The sequence below is a fragment of the Kwoniella dejecticola genome, chromosome 3 (assembly GCF_000512565.2).
Source record: "Kwoniella dejecticola CBS 10117 chromosome 3, complete sequence".
NCBI classification, from domain to species: domain Eukaryota; kingdom Fungi; phylum Basidiomycota; class Tremellomycetes; order Tremellales; family Cryptococcaceae; genus Kwoniella; species Kwoniella dejecticola.
Window position 1 is genome coordinate 861,756 of NC_089303.1, and position 14,778 is coordinate 876,533.

General features: G+C 48.9%; 5 protein-coding genes across 5 annotated transcripts; 3 read left to right on the top strand and 2 right to left on the bottom strand.

The window, feature by feature from the left end:
* Positions 1–661: 661 nt before the first annotated feature.
* I303_102712 (uncharacterized protein) lies at positions 662–3,621 on the top strand (the record flags this gene model as incomplete). The annotated part of the gene is made up of 9 exons (XM_065968607.1): positions 662–873; positions 984–1,018; positions 1,126–1,206; positions 1,281–1,565; positions 1,687–1,831; positions 1,931–2,156; positions 2,240–2,568; positions 2,633–3,331; positions 3,498–3,621. 9 exons carry the CDS (start codon positions 662–664, stop codon positions 3,619–3,621), a joined length of 2,136 nt encoding a protein of 711 aa, XP_065824679.1.
* A 387-nt stretch (positions 3,622–4,008) lies between these two features.
* I303_102713 (uncharacterized protein) lies at positions 4,009–4,230 on the bottom strand (the record flags this gene model as incomplete). Its single annotated transcript, XM_065968608.1, has 1 exon — positions 4,009–4,230. The coding sequence occupies one exon, from the start codon at positions 4,228–4,230 to the stop codon at positions 4,009–4,011; it is 222 nt and encodes a 73-aa protein (XP_065824680.1).
* A 189-nt stretch (positions 4,231–4,419) lies between these two features.
* On the bottom strand, positions 4,420–7,499 carry I303_102714 (uncharacterized protein; the record flags this gene model as incomplete). The annotated part of the gene is made up of 15 exons (XM_065968609.1): positions 4,420–4,584; positions 4,695–5,109; positions 5,194–5,330; positions 5,396–5,496; positions 5,576–5,750; positions 5,823–5,976; positions 6,045–6,112; positions 6,185–6,350; positions 6,411–6,462; positions 6,535–6,694; positions 6,745–6,768; positions 6,827–6,876; positions 6,947–6,992; positions 7,053–7,223; positions 7,299–7,499. The coding sequence occupies 15 exons, from the start codon at positions 7,497–7,499 to the stop codon at positions 4,420–4,422; spliced, it is 2,085 nt and encodes a 694-aa protein (XP_065824681.1).
* Positions 7,500–7,795: 296 nt separating this feature from the next.
* I303_102715 (uncharacterized protein) lies at positions 7,796–9,984 on the top strand (the record flags this gene model as incomplete). Its single annotated transcript, XM_065968610.1, has 7 exons — positions 7,796–8,726; positions 8,826–8,885; positions 8,948–8,966; positions 9,017–9,191; positions 9,258–9,697; positions 9,772–9,862; positions 9,955–9,984. 7 exons carry the CDS (start codon positions 7,796–7,798, stop codon positions 9,982–9,984), a joined length of 1,746 nt encoding a protein of 581 aa, XP_065824682.1.
* A 294-nt stretch (positions 9,985–10,278) lies between these two features.
* Positions 10,279–14,746, top strand: I303_102716 (uncharacterized protein; the record flags this gene model as incomplete). Its single annotated transcript, XM_065968611.1, has 14 exons — positions 10,279–10,361; positions 10,451–11,249; positions 11,325–11,434; positions 11,523–11,567; positions 11,664–11,873; positions 11,967–12,853; positions 12,931–12,986; positions 13,076–13,269; positions 13,347–13,461; positions 13,555–13,561; positions 13,648–13,771; positions 13,909–14,021; positions 14,377–14,561; positions 14,630–14,746. The coding sequence occupies 14 exons, from the start codon at positions 10,279–10,281 to the stop codon at positions 14,744–14,746; spliced, it is 3,045 nt and encodes a 1,014-aa protein (XP_065824683.1).
* Between the last annotated feature and the right edge of the window lie 32 nt (positions 14,747–14,778).

Below are 14,778 nucleotides of genomic sequence, written 5' to 3' on the forward strand. Positions count from 1 at the left end.
TGCGGATGGTAGCCAGTCTCTCACACTATGAATTACTGTATACTGTATCGGGTAATTATCCGCTCATTCACTGATGTAAACAAAATCTGACACCGAAACTCTAATACTCTAATTCAGTTCCTTATACGGCCTTGTTCCTCTTACCGAACATTGGTTGAATGACCATTGATAGATTGAAAGATTGAAAGAGTGGAAGCGCATCTCATCTCCGCTCTCCGCAAACTACATCCACCGTTAAGACGCCGACCTCGGGATCAGACTTCGACTGTTGTCTTCATCCTCGACTTGAACCGAGAATGGGGCTGAACGAAAGGCAGCCATACTGAGGCAGTAACACTCCGCTCCTTCCTTTCATCGTCAACTAGCCTCGTCGGGTCGACTTGTCTGTGCTTGTGCCTTGAATGGTGAACGAATCTTGGACATAGACAAATGTACAACGACAACGACACCGACGTCGACATCGACGCACTCTGTCCTTCTCAAGCTATTCGTAGTCGGACATACGGCATTAGAGCTTGGAGCTTGGACATTCGACCTTCGACAATAGGATTCGACCGAAAATCCAATTCCAATCCAGCCTACAGTCCCAGCCCGGACCTAACTTGACGAGGTTTGGCTCGCGAAACGTCATCCGTGATTCTGGTCCATCACTCCGCACAAAATGATGACCATCCACCGAGCGAATAGACCCTGGGTCTTATTCTTACTCCTATTCGTATCGCTCTTATTACTCTTTGCACCTTTCACGCACCATGGCTCGGATAATAGACAGAGGTTGAAAGGGGTCATCAACAGTGTGAAGACTGCGACTCAAAATCAGGGCTTGGGCTTGAACAAGGTAGATGAGAGCTGGGGAGAAGCCGATAAGATGAGGTGAGTCCGCTGCACACCACCGTCTATCTCGGACACACGGAGCTTCTTCCTCGTGAGATGCCGGAACTTCGCTGAGGGTCCTGTTGCTTTTGTTTTTTCTACTATCCTAGAGAGTGGGAATTCAACAGGGCATTGCAATATGAAGGTCAGTCAGCCTTTCACTGTATGCTCGTTCCCCGGAATAGCTTCGGCATTGATGGAATGTCTCAAAGAGTAAGAGCTAAACTGCTTTTGATGATATATGATGCTTAGGCACAGGTTCGAGGATACAGGCTTTCATAGATAAAGCTAGATCGGGAAGACCGTTCACCGTATCAGTCATAGGAGGTAGTGGTGAGTCGCCTTCTCTTATGACCTAGATCAGACTAGACAATAGGGTATCGTGCTGATGTGATGATCGGGAATAGTATCGAAAGGAAGAGGGCTGAAACCACCACCTGGTCACTTGGATCACCATCATATACGGCAGGATGAACAATCTGTATCTCCTCCATCGTCGAATCTGGATATCACAGAAGCTGCCCCGAAGTCGAATCCGCAAAAACAACTTGGAGCTACAACGTTGTATTCCAAAGAGAATCTGCATGTCATGATTTTCGATTGGCTGAATGCGACCTTCCCGAACCCCGGGAATAGGTTTGTGAATGGTGCGCAAGGTGGAGTGGGTGCTGGATATTTTGGATGGTGTTTCAGTGAGTCACAGTACCTATTCTGCTTCGCGACTTTAAACTTCACAACTGCACAGTAGCCTTTCCATCGCAATTATGTGTACAGCTCGCTTACTGATGGAAGGAATTATCGTGCTTGTTGTAGAGGAGCACATACCTGAGGATTCGGATCTCATCCTGGTCGAACAAGGTATCAACGACTTGCTGGAAATGGAGGTCATCAGTCTATACGAGCATCTGCTTAGGGGTTTGCTAGAGCTGCCAAACAAACCTGCTGTGATCAATGTTGAGTGAGTATGAATAGGGCCAGCCTATCCCCATCTGAGATCTAACCTTGTCGTCCAAGAAGAAAGAAAGAAGGCTGATCTCGGACACTGCGTGAAATTCAGAACTTTCACAACCCTTTTCCCGTCGCTCTTGTCGTCTTCAGCATTCCACCAGGGTGTCTTGAACTTCTACGATGTGCCCTCAATAGCTATCCGAGACGTCATACTGCCTAGGTTGCTGGCCGATCCGAATAAGCAGATGCCCAGGTGGTTCAGGACAGGCGAAGATGTCACTTTGCAAGATCCCAAGACTAAAGAATATGGGGGCATCGCAGTTGACGTTATGCATGTAAGTCCATCAGACCCCTCAAGACGGATAGATCCAATGTCGTTTTGACACAAATTGACTTTCTGACGCTTTGGGCCGCGTAGATCTCGGCAAGGGGACACGCTCTGGCGGCTGGGCTAGTAATACGGTATCTGCAAGACCAGATCGAGCGTTCTGCCCCGCCATCGTACTTCAGAAAAGCGCTAAGTCGTTTCGCATCGAGTTATATCAAGAAACCACCTTTGCGTATTCTCGATGTACCTTCAACTTCTCTGACTGGCCAGTTCGACCCTTTCCAACGCGATAGCAGGCATATCCCTGTCTGTCGTTCTGAGAACTCTGGACGGACTCACGGGAAAATATCCAGTGCGCAGGATGATCATTCAGCAGGGCAAGGCACGGGGTTACAGCTAGCTGAGGGTTCGCATGGATGGTGAGCTGGCTGTCACACCTCAAATTTCACCGATACGATAGCTGAGGTATGGCGGATGCTACAGGACGCAATGGGCATGGGCTGAGAAACGATATTTGATATCCAAAGAACCAGGCTCAATAGCGATATTCGACTTTGTGATTTCCCCACCATCGAAGGAAATTGCAGAGTCGAAAGAATCATTGTTGTTGGCTGAATCGGATCCGATGGAAGAGGGTATAGAAGGTCTGCTCATCACAGAATCGGATTACTCGAATGATGAAGAAGATACGGAATTGGAGGCAGAAGAGGATAGTGTTGAAGTTGAAGTCGAAGTAGAAGTTGAAGGGGTTGGACAAGATTCCGATGAGGAGGGAGGAAGAGATAGGAATAGGTTCGAACCTCTACCACTTGGAGCTAGACCCGGTGGACCGTTCAATCTGCATGCGGACGAACATGAGCATCCTGTGAAACCTACCAGGCGATCCCGATGGCATCGAACAGTACCTGATAAAGCTGAGCTGCGACACGAAGAACCCAAAGTAGGGAGCGATATGATGTCAGCAGTGGAACGAGAGATCATGGACTCTGACACCGAGTCGAGACGGTTTATATCGAATGTCAACAAGAGGCAAAATCGCGGATCGGGAGGATCGGTATTTATAGGATATCAGCGAAGTGCGCATTTGGGATTGGGAAGCGTTTGGTGTTGGGTCGACGATGATAGGATACAAGGTACTCAGGTTGATGGATGGTGGAAATTGGATAAGCGGAATATGGGAATGTGAGTGATTGATCACTATCTTTATGATACTGTCTATCTTCTATTATGAATCATCAAAGCTCGGCCTCACCTATGAATGGGGATTGGGAATACCGATCTTCGGGCTGCGGGCTGCGGGCTGCGCGCATGGCTGACATGTTGTGTGTGTGCTCGGTCGGATCTACAGGGTAAAAGAAGTCGCTTCGGGTTTGCAACCTGGTAAACATACTTTACAGTGCGAAGTACTGAAAGAGACTCTGGATCCGTCTGGCGGGAACGAGTTCAGGTTATTTGCTGTGATGCACGATTAGGTAGATCCGACTCGATCAGAATATTTCAGATCAACACAGAACGATAACTTGCCGTTCGCCACAAATGGAAACTCCAACTAGGCTGGAAGATGGAGGTCCATTCGGTTGTCTATTTGGAGTTCGGTTTCGCTCGCCATAGTATCTGTGAATGGTGTTCACAGGACAGGATATTGTTTATTGGACATTGTCATTGAGTCTGATATTGATACTGATATTGCATATACATCCACAAATATAGTATACACATGTTGTAATCAGTAGTAGACCAGGTATGAATGTTCTCCGATGATCTCTTTGGGTATATACAAACGTATATGCAAGGTATATCAAACAACCCACAATGACATCACTCGGGATGGGATCAAGAAGTGATACCACGATCATGTGTCATTTCCAGCCTTCCACAATTCTGATACCTACCATCATCACGATCTCCTGAACCGTTTTAATCTGATCTTGGAATCGCTTTGACTGCTCTTCATTTTCATGGCCCTCTTTGATCGACGTGTAATTGTGTATTGACTCCTCCTTCTCTCTCATTGCCTCTACGAATCCCTCGTCCCCACGACCTTGCCCTCTCTTTACTTGAGATCGTAATTCATGTATCATAGTCAATAATCCTGTACTTTCCAATAACAATGATCGAGACTCGAGCTTCGTAGAAATTACGACTGATTGTTTTAGGTGATCGATAGCCTGGTCTGCTCGTCATTGATTGGAAAGGCGCGTAGATAGGAATGAGCCAATCGTCAGCGGATGCGAGATACGGTAGAATATGAACCCGCTTTGGGCTATTTCCTACATACCGAGGAGCCCATCCGACGCTTGATCTTGTGCTCCATCATCGTTATCATTATTCGTATCATTATCGGCATCGTGCTTATCGAGCGCCAGATCGATTTTCGCTTTGCCCAAACAGACTAATCCACGAGCTATACATTCCAGGTCATTCCCACCTAAAACCTATTGTCAATCAATCTAATAAGCCCAATTCTTCCTGCCTCCCATCTTGTCTCATTTAATGTCGATGAGAGCTGAATGGGTAGGTATAGGGCGACGGGAATCACACTTACCTGATCCCATATCTTCTCTAATTCTCCAACAACCTTCTCGGCCATATTTAGACCTTCAATTTGCAACATCACCTCGCAGAGAACTATCACACCGTATCGATGTAGACTCCATAATCCCAATTCACTCGATAGCTGGACTGCCTCCAGTATGGCCGGCAGAATGTTGTGTGGGGGTGTGCCAGACGTTTGGAGCTTCTCGACTTTCTTATATAGGTCTTTGATGTATTCATGCATCAAGGGTATCCCTCTGGGGATCCTCGGCGGTGGTGATGGTGAGTCCGATGTATTGTCATTCTCGATGAATATAGGTGAAGGATGGCCTGTCTCTCTCATTGGGCCGCCTGGTCCGGCTCGTTTGGAGTAATCGGACGGCGCTCTCGAGGAAACGATGTGGTCGAGAGATTTCTCATCGTCACTGATTCAAGACGAGAAGCGATTAGCACACCGTCGCATGAAAGAAATGACTGATCAATGGTGAAAATGAGTCCTATAGACTCACTGTAATTTGGCTCTGCGTTCAAGCACAGTCCAAACCACTTTAGACCACCTATGATACGAAGACAACGACATCCCTTTCAATGTTGAGATGTCAAGAAGCATCGCCAGCGCAGTGTCATATTCCGCTTGGTCGATCGCCTGTCCAGATAGACCCCACTAGTGATTAGCTACTGTCGCCAATAATACAGATTTTCTTGACTCACTCGAGCGGCCCTAGACAATAAGACCGACAAACGACCGTCGGCCCATGGTGACAAGTCTGAAAGCGCTAGATCCTCATGGTATTCTGCCAAAGCGTCCGAGCCTGTTTGAGATAGTGTCCGTGAAGTCAACGCGGCTTCATCACAGCTTCTGGTCTTTTGAAGACGAATTTTGTCATTTACCTAGCATACCCCACAAACCAGCTTGAGTGGCGTTCCACGCGGCCATATCTAGCTTCTGCCCTGTCCTCCACTGCTTGCTTACTTTCTTATCTCCTTCAGTCGGATGACCCTCCGTGGCGAGCTCTTTGCCTAAAGCAAGGTGGACCCGACGAAATGCGATGTGTACTGGTTCTCCCTAACAGTTGATATCACATCAAGCCGTGCCATGTACCATACTCAGACAGAAGTGATGAGTATGGGGACTTACAAGATCCAAAGCTGGTTTGACGGACCATAAGACGTCCATCGGCGATTGACCCTCAGGCAGCCGATTGGTGAAAATTGGTTTTTGGCGTATACGTATGGTCTCAGCAGGTGTGAATGCGACAGCGGTCGTCTCGGTTTTAATCCTTTGCGCGAGACTGCTTGTCGAATTAACGAATGAACGCCTGATGGGCTTCAAAACCAAAATTAGGGGGAGATAATTTACCTTATACATTGATGAAGACAAGCTTTGTCGCCCGCTGTCCTCGTTACTCGAGTAGCTTCTTCTACAGCCTGCCACAAAACACATCAGCTCCTCACCTACCTTCTTGTTTGAGCGAATGTCACTGAGGGAAGGAGACCTACAGCCAGAGCCGACTCCATACCTCCAGTCGAATAGTGGAAATTGGCGATGTTCAGCAAGGCATGTTGATGCTGTCCTCTTCCAGCTGAGGGGAACTGATAATCGTAGAACCGTTTCAAGGACGATAAGGCCTTCGAATAGTCGCCTGAAGCATTGGCAGATTGGTAGCTGTCATGGCATATATCAGTGCTCAGATTTCATCCATCATATGAACATGTGGGCACTCACTCCTGCATTGCTTTGATCCGTTTATCCAGCGAATCTTCCATCCCAGATCTCCCTGTTGATCCAGCAATCAGCTGAAGTACAACAAATAGAAGATGCGCAGGCCGAGATGCGCTGTATGACTCACGGTCCAATGACCAGATCCCGGCATGAATTGAGGGTCCATCAGTATCCAGTCCACACCATCGTGCGATCTCTCGAGATAGATGGGTGGTTTCGTCAAATGAGAGTTTTCGAAGGGTGTTGAGCAAGGTTCGCGAGAATACACCCAAGGGCGAGTGTCGCTCCTATAGCTTAGGTCAGGGAGCCATTCCGTCTTTTCCCATAGATGGCTCACTATAGGCTCTGGTAGCTCAGTGGGCTACAGTAAGGACAACGGTCAGCAAAGAACGATAGAGAGGTCCGATGTGGAGACTCACTTCTTCGTCGTCCGCATAATTCAGTCTATCGCGTAGTTCCTTCTCCAGCCCTAATATCCGATGTGAGCTTTACGTCTTTCTACCGTACGTCTTTCTACCACAGGATTCCCTCCGGCTCACTGTCTAAAAAAGTACACCCTTCCGAGATGTCTTTAAATCTATCTCCCTATTGAAACACGGAAAACCTGTCAACAAGCGAGCAATGCGAGGGCGACAGCGGACTCACGAAAGCAGTCATCCAGCTACTAAACTTTTCACCTTCTTCATAATCTTCTTCCACATCCTGACCTCTGCTCCTCTTCTTATTGTTCCTCTTCAGGATCTGTGACGTCTCCTTCCGTACCAGAGGGTCCAATTCATCTCGGAGTGATAGGAATGTAGCTGGCTTGCTGCCAATCTATACGTCAAGCACAGGGACAAAGAGTCAGCGCGGCTTTGACATGATTCCCGTCATATCCGAGCCATGGCATACCTCTAGCACTTCCCTGGCTATGATTCGCAGGATGTCGGCTACGAAGCCATGAGAGTATATCGGTACAGGCTGACAATCGTCGTTCAAGGGGAAGACGCGATCGATTATCCAGGCCAAAGCGATATGTAATGGTAATTGAGGTTCGGAAAGTCCACGTCCTTGGGACGTGTGTATCTTGGTTCGCTTCCTTGGCGAAGACATCCTCGTCTGCTTCCACTTTCACGACTTGCGAGAGATGAGCCAGCAGGATAGGGGGGATGAAATGTAACGACAACCGTGAAATCCGTCGCGTGTTTTCTCTCGCCGATGACGTTACGACTCAGTGTAACCAAACAAAAATCCAAAAACATCCTTCACCTTTGATACTTCTCCATCTATGACCCGTCACCGATTTGCCACCATATGCCAGAGCACACCCAACGATAGAATCCATAGACAGGGTTTGAATGAGGTCCGAGGCATTGCTTAAACAGGTCCACCGAGAGCTGTACCGAAGAATGTCACATCAACATGACTCGAAAAGCGGGCATCCTCATCAAGCACACAGACACTCGAGCTCAACATCTCATACTCAGCATCAACATCATCATCATCGATCACAACATGGGGATGTAGAAGATGCGCATGCTCGAAGGCGGTCAAAGGGGAAAGAAAGGGCCATTGATGTTCATCACGCGACTGGAACGCCTGATGAACCGCTCTCGGCCATGCTAGACGAGGCCTTGAATACATCGATTTCCCCTCCGCATTCACCAGCATCCTTACCCTCGAGTGTGGACTCGACGTTCGATGGAAAAGCCTCGCTGATTACTGAACCCCCATTGGCACACCATCACGCTCCCATGAGACCCGTGCCGTCCCGGTTGCTCTCCCAGCTGACCCGCTCGACATTACCAATATCAAGTCTGGCCTACGGCGACTCCCAGCGACAGAACCACCGCAGCCTGTCCTTCGGTGGTGTTAGTGCTGAGGCAGGTCCTTCTACTACGAGATCATGGCGATCGAACGCAACAGTCGCTTTGACGGATGAGCCGTTCCCTGATTTAGACCCTACTACAGGATTACCTCTTAATGAGTCTCGCCGGCGAAGCGGATCAACATCCTCTGAGGCACCCTCTCTACATCTTCAGAGAACTATAACAGGCCTATTAGAAACGCCGCCAAAACGGAAATCCACGGAATCAAGTTTATTACCGACTATACCGGTTTTGTCGAATATCAACCTGTCGTTACCCAGGGTATCCCTTCCTTCTGCGCCGTCCTTGGATTTTGCCAAGAGGGGTATGTCTACCAGCGGGACGCAGGAGGATTGGTCGAGCTGGGCATCAGGATGGTGGAACGGGAATAAGGGGAAGGTCGATGAGATGATGAGCGAGGAAGATAGGGCTGATACGGTAGAAGAAGAGCAAGAGAAATTAAGAAAGAAATGTGGGTGACTCTCTTCTCCCCCATTCCCCCTCTCGCGCCCGCAGAATAAGCATATCGCGACACGGCAGAGGCGGGGATACTGATAGGCTGTGCGGACAGACAAGTCGCCGCAGAATCCTGTAGTGTTCTGTCATGGTTTACTTGGGTTTGATTATCTGGGTGAGCACTTTCCCCTGTTCAATCCAACCCACTGGCGTGTAGCAGCTGATATTGTTGTTCAGGTCCCGCGAACCTTCCAACGTATGTCTGAGCACCGTGATCCGGATAGACGTTGCTAACATTCGGTTCAGACTGCAAATCTCCCATTGGCGGGGAATACGAGAGGTTTTGGAGTCGAATGGCACAGAAGTGCTCATTGCTCGTGTGCCGGCTACTTCGTCCATCAAAGATCGCGCTAAGAAGCTAGAAGAAGTGATTTCCGAGAAATTTCCTGGTCGAGAAGTCAACCTGATAGGGCACAGTATGGTGAGTCGAGCACCTCAAGGCATGATGTGTCATTATTTCCTAGGTTTGTTGATATTTCGGTTATAGGGTGGATTGGATTGTCGATACCTCATATCCGAATTGCGACCCAAAGCTTTCAGACCTATATCCCTCACGACAATATCGACACCGCACAGAGGATCGCCTTTCGCAGACTACGTGATAGACAATGTGATCGGTCGAGACAGATTACCTACCATGCTGTCCCTTATCGAAAATCTCGGACTACCGCATACAGGAGATGGCACGGCATTCTCGGCATTGGGAACTCACTCGATGAAGGAATTCAACGCTCAAGTACTGGATAAGGAAGATGTCAATTATTATTCTTGGGGTGCAAGTACGGAGCCTGGCTTCTTCGATACCTTCCGCTGGCCCCACAGTGTGATCCTAGCGAAAGAAGGCCCGAACGATGGATTGGTCAGTGTGCATAGTGCGATGTGGGGCGAATATCGCGGGACGCTGGTGGGTGTGAATCACCTGGATCTGTGAGTATTCTACACTACAATACCTGACCTGGACGTTTCTGGCGAAAATTGATCATATACCTCTCTCCTCTCAGCGTCGGATGGGTGAATACTGTAAAATATACATTGGCGGGATGGACAGGAAAGCCAATAGCTTTCAAGCCCGCTACTTTCTATCTCGAAGTGGTGAGAACTTCGCGATTAATCACCCTGAACATCCGTTTCGGCGATTGTCAGGCAATGGCCAGACTGACGAAGCTGATTTTGAATGACTCCAGGCCGATTACTTAGCTGAACAAGGATTTTGAGCTCGTTGGATTGATGGGGATACCAGGCATCACTATTATAATCTCTGGCATGGACAAGTGATATCAACGTAGCATGTATGCATTATGGATTTATACTCTTTGGGCAGATAACCATGTGTCGTCATCCTCCGTTTTCAGGCACAGCGTTGATCTATCGGTCTCCCCGGTAATGAAGTCGTCCGAGCTCAATTCGCACTCACTCTTGACATATCTTCTCTCCCTGATAGCATTATTGGTATCGACATGTAGTGCTTCTAACTTTGTCGAACATACCGTACAGCGGGAAGAGAGACGATGCAAGGAACGGAATCACAATGCGGTGGTGGGCAAGTAGGACTAATTGTACATCGCGAGCCCGTGATCGAGAACGACGTTGGGTGAGTTGACGTTCGTTTGCTTTCCTCCGTTCTCCTTGGCTGATCTCTTCCACCATCCATGGAGTCTGCTAATTCGGTCATGATCGCAGATCAATCCTGAAAGGACCTAGAATAGATCCAGAAACGACACCCCCTTCGTCGCCTACACCGAAACGACGAAGATACTCTCCTATATTGATTACACCAAAGACGAAACAATCTGATAACGTCCAGCTCCAAGTTGCCGAAGAACAGATCCCATCTAGCCCTCTATCTTCTTTGCCCGATGATCTTAGTATGTCCGGGTCTCTATTGCCCACCACTACCTCAAACAACATCAAGAGGAAGAGAGGTCGTGCACAAGTGCATGAAGAAGATCAAGAATCGAGAAAGTTGGTCAAAACAGTGCCTCTCAAAAGAGGTCATAAGTCTTACTCTGGCTGGTCATGCTCCCAAGCGCCATCCAACATCCTATCAATGCTCCGATTCGATCATCCGCCTATAGTCCTCAAACTGCCTACCCAGAGTACCGTCGAGGCCGAGTTGAGACGGATCAGTGCGGGTCGCGAATTGCAATCTGATGATGGAAAGAAGGTTAGGGGCATTCAGGGTAAGAAAGTCGACAAAAGCTTGGCGGTCATCGCGAGGGTAGGACAGCCTGGACGCAAGGAAGAGTCGAAGCAGAGAATACAGGAAACAAGACAGCCAAAAGACTCGGTCTTGATCAAGATGGAGGACACGCAGGTAGTGCCCCTTCGTCCCACAGTACACAACGTAGCTACTTGCCCAAGATCTCGATCCAATATCTTCGGCAAAGTGCTGCGAATAGTCGCAGATCTGCCAAGAGCACAGATCAGGACCAAACACCCGACGCCTCCCCCGAAAAATAGACCACCTGTTTGGGCAGAAGTGAGTCTGCCTATCTCGTCGCCGCTCGGTCAAGTAGGGCAGATGCCGATCAATCTTAATGTGCACACTTTTCAGTCACGTCAAGAGCTGTGCGAAGCTTTGCCTTATTACCGAAGTTTCCAATCGGGGATATACATGCATGGTAAGATCGCCTATGGCTACCTGTTAGAAGCTTTTCCAGCTCCGTGAGTCGAAGTCCGGCTGCAACATGATCGCACACCATTCATTTCGTGCTCATAGTGCTGACGTTCCAAACATTATGCATCGACGCAGGCGAGACATTTGGGCTCATGATGGACGAGTCATCATATCTCATGGGTGAGGTCTGAAGCCCATGTGCCGAGACATCCCGACGTGTGTCGAGGTCTATGGGAAAGCTAGATCAGCTGAGTGTTCTCTTTATTCTCATTGTAGCGGAGGTCAATGTATCAAAAGCCCTACATGCGATATCTCCAGTGGTGCTGTGGCGACAGCAACTTTACAAGCCGATCAGTCTCGATCTGACGCTCGTGTGGACACCTTGTTGCTTGCTCATGAAAAGCGAACTCCGATAATCCTGATCGCCGGAAAAGGGTACGAGGAACTACCTTGGTCTTTGGATTGTGCTTACGTCGTTCTGGGCTGGTAAGTCGCGATTGTGACCGTCTCTCAGCCTTACATCGCTTAAGGCGGAGGGATACTAGGATTGGAATGATGACTTGTAATTCTGGATTACAGGTACTGGATCTCGATGACTTGGGTAGAAGCTGAGCCTTGTTCCCCCGGGATCACTCCGCCTCTCGACAGAGACTATTTTCACAGGTACAAGATCCGATTTGACTGGGTCCAAAGCCAGGGACGACCATGGTGGATCAATGACGAGTCTTCAATACAATTCACGAAGACGAGGAGCAGCGTTTCTACCGACAATTCGCTTTCTATGCCTCCACCGGGGCAAGATGATAGCCTTCATGACGGCCAGATCCTTGATAGCTCCACAGGCGAAGTATTGCAAAGACGCGACCTGCCTTGCAACGACGAGACGCGACCTCAAGCTTTAGAAGAACAACAAGCGAAATCCTTGTCTGATGGGCTGCTCGAACCCATCGATGCCAGCACGGGTCTATACACTCCGCCACCCAGCTCAAGCTCTTCGAACAAGTCTTCCAGCTCGGCTGCATTCGATGCCTCGTGCCGGACAGCTTCTCGCTCGAATAACAAGGAGTCGAAACGGAGCTGCTGGCCGGGGTATAAACAATTAATCTCGCAGAACCCCATTCTAAATTTCAACGATGACGCAGTCCGCCCACCTTTGTTCCGCGCATCAACTTCCTGTTTGAGTTGCGGAATACCGATTGTACAAGTGTACAGAGAAGGCTTGATCTGTCTTGAGCCAACTTGCCGAGCGTTCTTCATGCTCATCACTCCCATCGGGGTATTACCTATTCCTCAAGGTTTTCCCCTTACGTATTCCGAGGACTTCCTCCAGCCTGTGCCGACGCCGGACGAGGTTCAGATCCCATACGAAGCTGTGCCGCCAGAACCGGCTCGAAAAGTACCTGAGACGGACAGTCATGGCGATGGCGAGGGCGATGGCGAAATCGGTGGTCGGACACTTTGGCGAGGTGAGTGCGCAGAGCAATGCCACTGGCGAGAAAGGTCAATAATTGTTGACTGATGAAATTCCCGGTTTCAACGATAGGTTGGGTCTGTAGGAAATGTGGCAGGGCTAATTGTAGATGGCGATGGGAAGTCTGGGTGAGTTACGATATCCCCTTGCTACTATGGCTTAGTATCTTATTGATCTTTGAGAAAACTTGAAATGAATGACGAGAATCTTCACTCAGGAATGCAAAAACTGTGGCGATCTGCTGCATCCGATAGATCAGCGTTCCGTCCTACTCAAGAAGGACTTACCGCCAAACGGGCTGGAGACATTCATGGGAAATAGCAAGACCGATTTATCTTCAGGTATCACGAGTGCGTTAAAGTGGATCAGCGAGATAGCATGTGTTTGTGTGGTGTATGACTTGCCGTCTGCGTGAGCTCCTCTCCGCTCATACAGTCGCGAGACTATATCAAGCGCAAAGCCTGACTTACGATGCGCCCACACATCAGAGGGAAAGTTTATCATCTCATACAGCCACACTCACCGATCGCAGACCGACTGTTGGAAGAGTATCAAATAGCAGCGAATGAAGGGGGCTGGTTTCAGCGACGACCGTTAAAGAATGTGAGTCTTCTGCTTAACAGATGCTGGTCAGAGATCCTCCTTTGGTGCTGTTTCAAGAACACTGAATGTGTGTCGTATTGTTGAACTTTACAGACCACCGGTGAGCGATCAAACGAGGCGCCTCTGTGACCGTGGAAATCAATATTGACTTGACTTTGGCCGCCTGCGAAACACGTTCTCCTACAGTAAAAGGGCAATTACTCGCACAGCACTTTGCAGTCAACTTCGGCGCCGCATACAAGTATCAAGTGGACACATTGTCTTACCCTTTCGACAAGGCGCCTGGATGTGTTCTGATGTCTCTCGCTCTGTGAGTAGGCGTGGCTAATTTATGCTGCCTTGTGGGGATGCAGATGACGAGCTGTGGATCCGAATGCCAATTAGGATGAGGATGAGAGGATGAGAGGACTGCAGCTCACGGAGATGATTGTTCGGTGCTTGATATAGGATAACCCAACTAGTCAAGCTCGTCTTAGGAGAAGATGTGGGGTTCAACGAGGTTCTCAGTGTCATGTATAGGGAAGGACAGAAGATGAGCTGGCATGATGATGGCGAAGATGGTGAGTCGGTGCTATATGTCTGTCTGTCTGTCTGTCTGTCTGTCTGTCTGTCTGTCTGTCTGTCTGTCTGTCTGTCTGTCTGTCTGTCTGTCTGTCTGTCTGTCTGTCTGTCTGTCTGTCTGTCTGTCTGTCTGTCTGTCTGTCTGTCTGTCTGTCTGTCTGTCTGTCTGTCTGTCTGTCTGTCTGTCTGTCTGTCTGTCTGTCTGTCTGTCTGTCTGTCTGTCCGTCCGTCGGTGTCCGCGATGTGTGATCGCAACAAATTGAGACGTGATGCAGATGGTATGTGGTCTGATCAGTTGACGATATCGCTGACCCGTCTTTCCTTTACCTGTGTACCTGTGTACCCGTGGATCAGGACTTGGACCAATAGTCTCGTCCTTGTCACTGGGCAACCAAGCTATAATGTCATTCCGCCCTAAACCCAAAACATCCCGAGTCAATCCTTACAACTCGTTTCATAATGCTCATGGCTCGCAAAATCACACGAATGCTCCTATGCATACACCGCCAACTGCTCTGAGCTTCACCTTATCTCACGGTGTGAGTATGTATCTGTTTGACCGGGCGTACAGTATTCGCGGGTCATCTAATCCATTGCGCACCAATAGGATATAATGATCATGCAGGGACACGATATACAGCGGAGATACGATCATAGAGTCGTACCGTCCGGATTCAGGATAGCTTGTACTGCCAGAGTGATCGGTGAGAGACCGCCTGATTGATTATAACGTGTCGCGTATGCATGGTGTGTGAT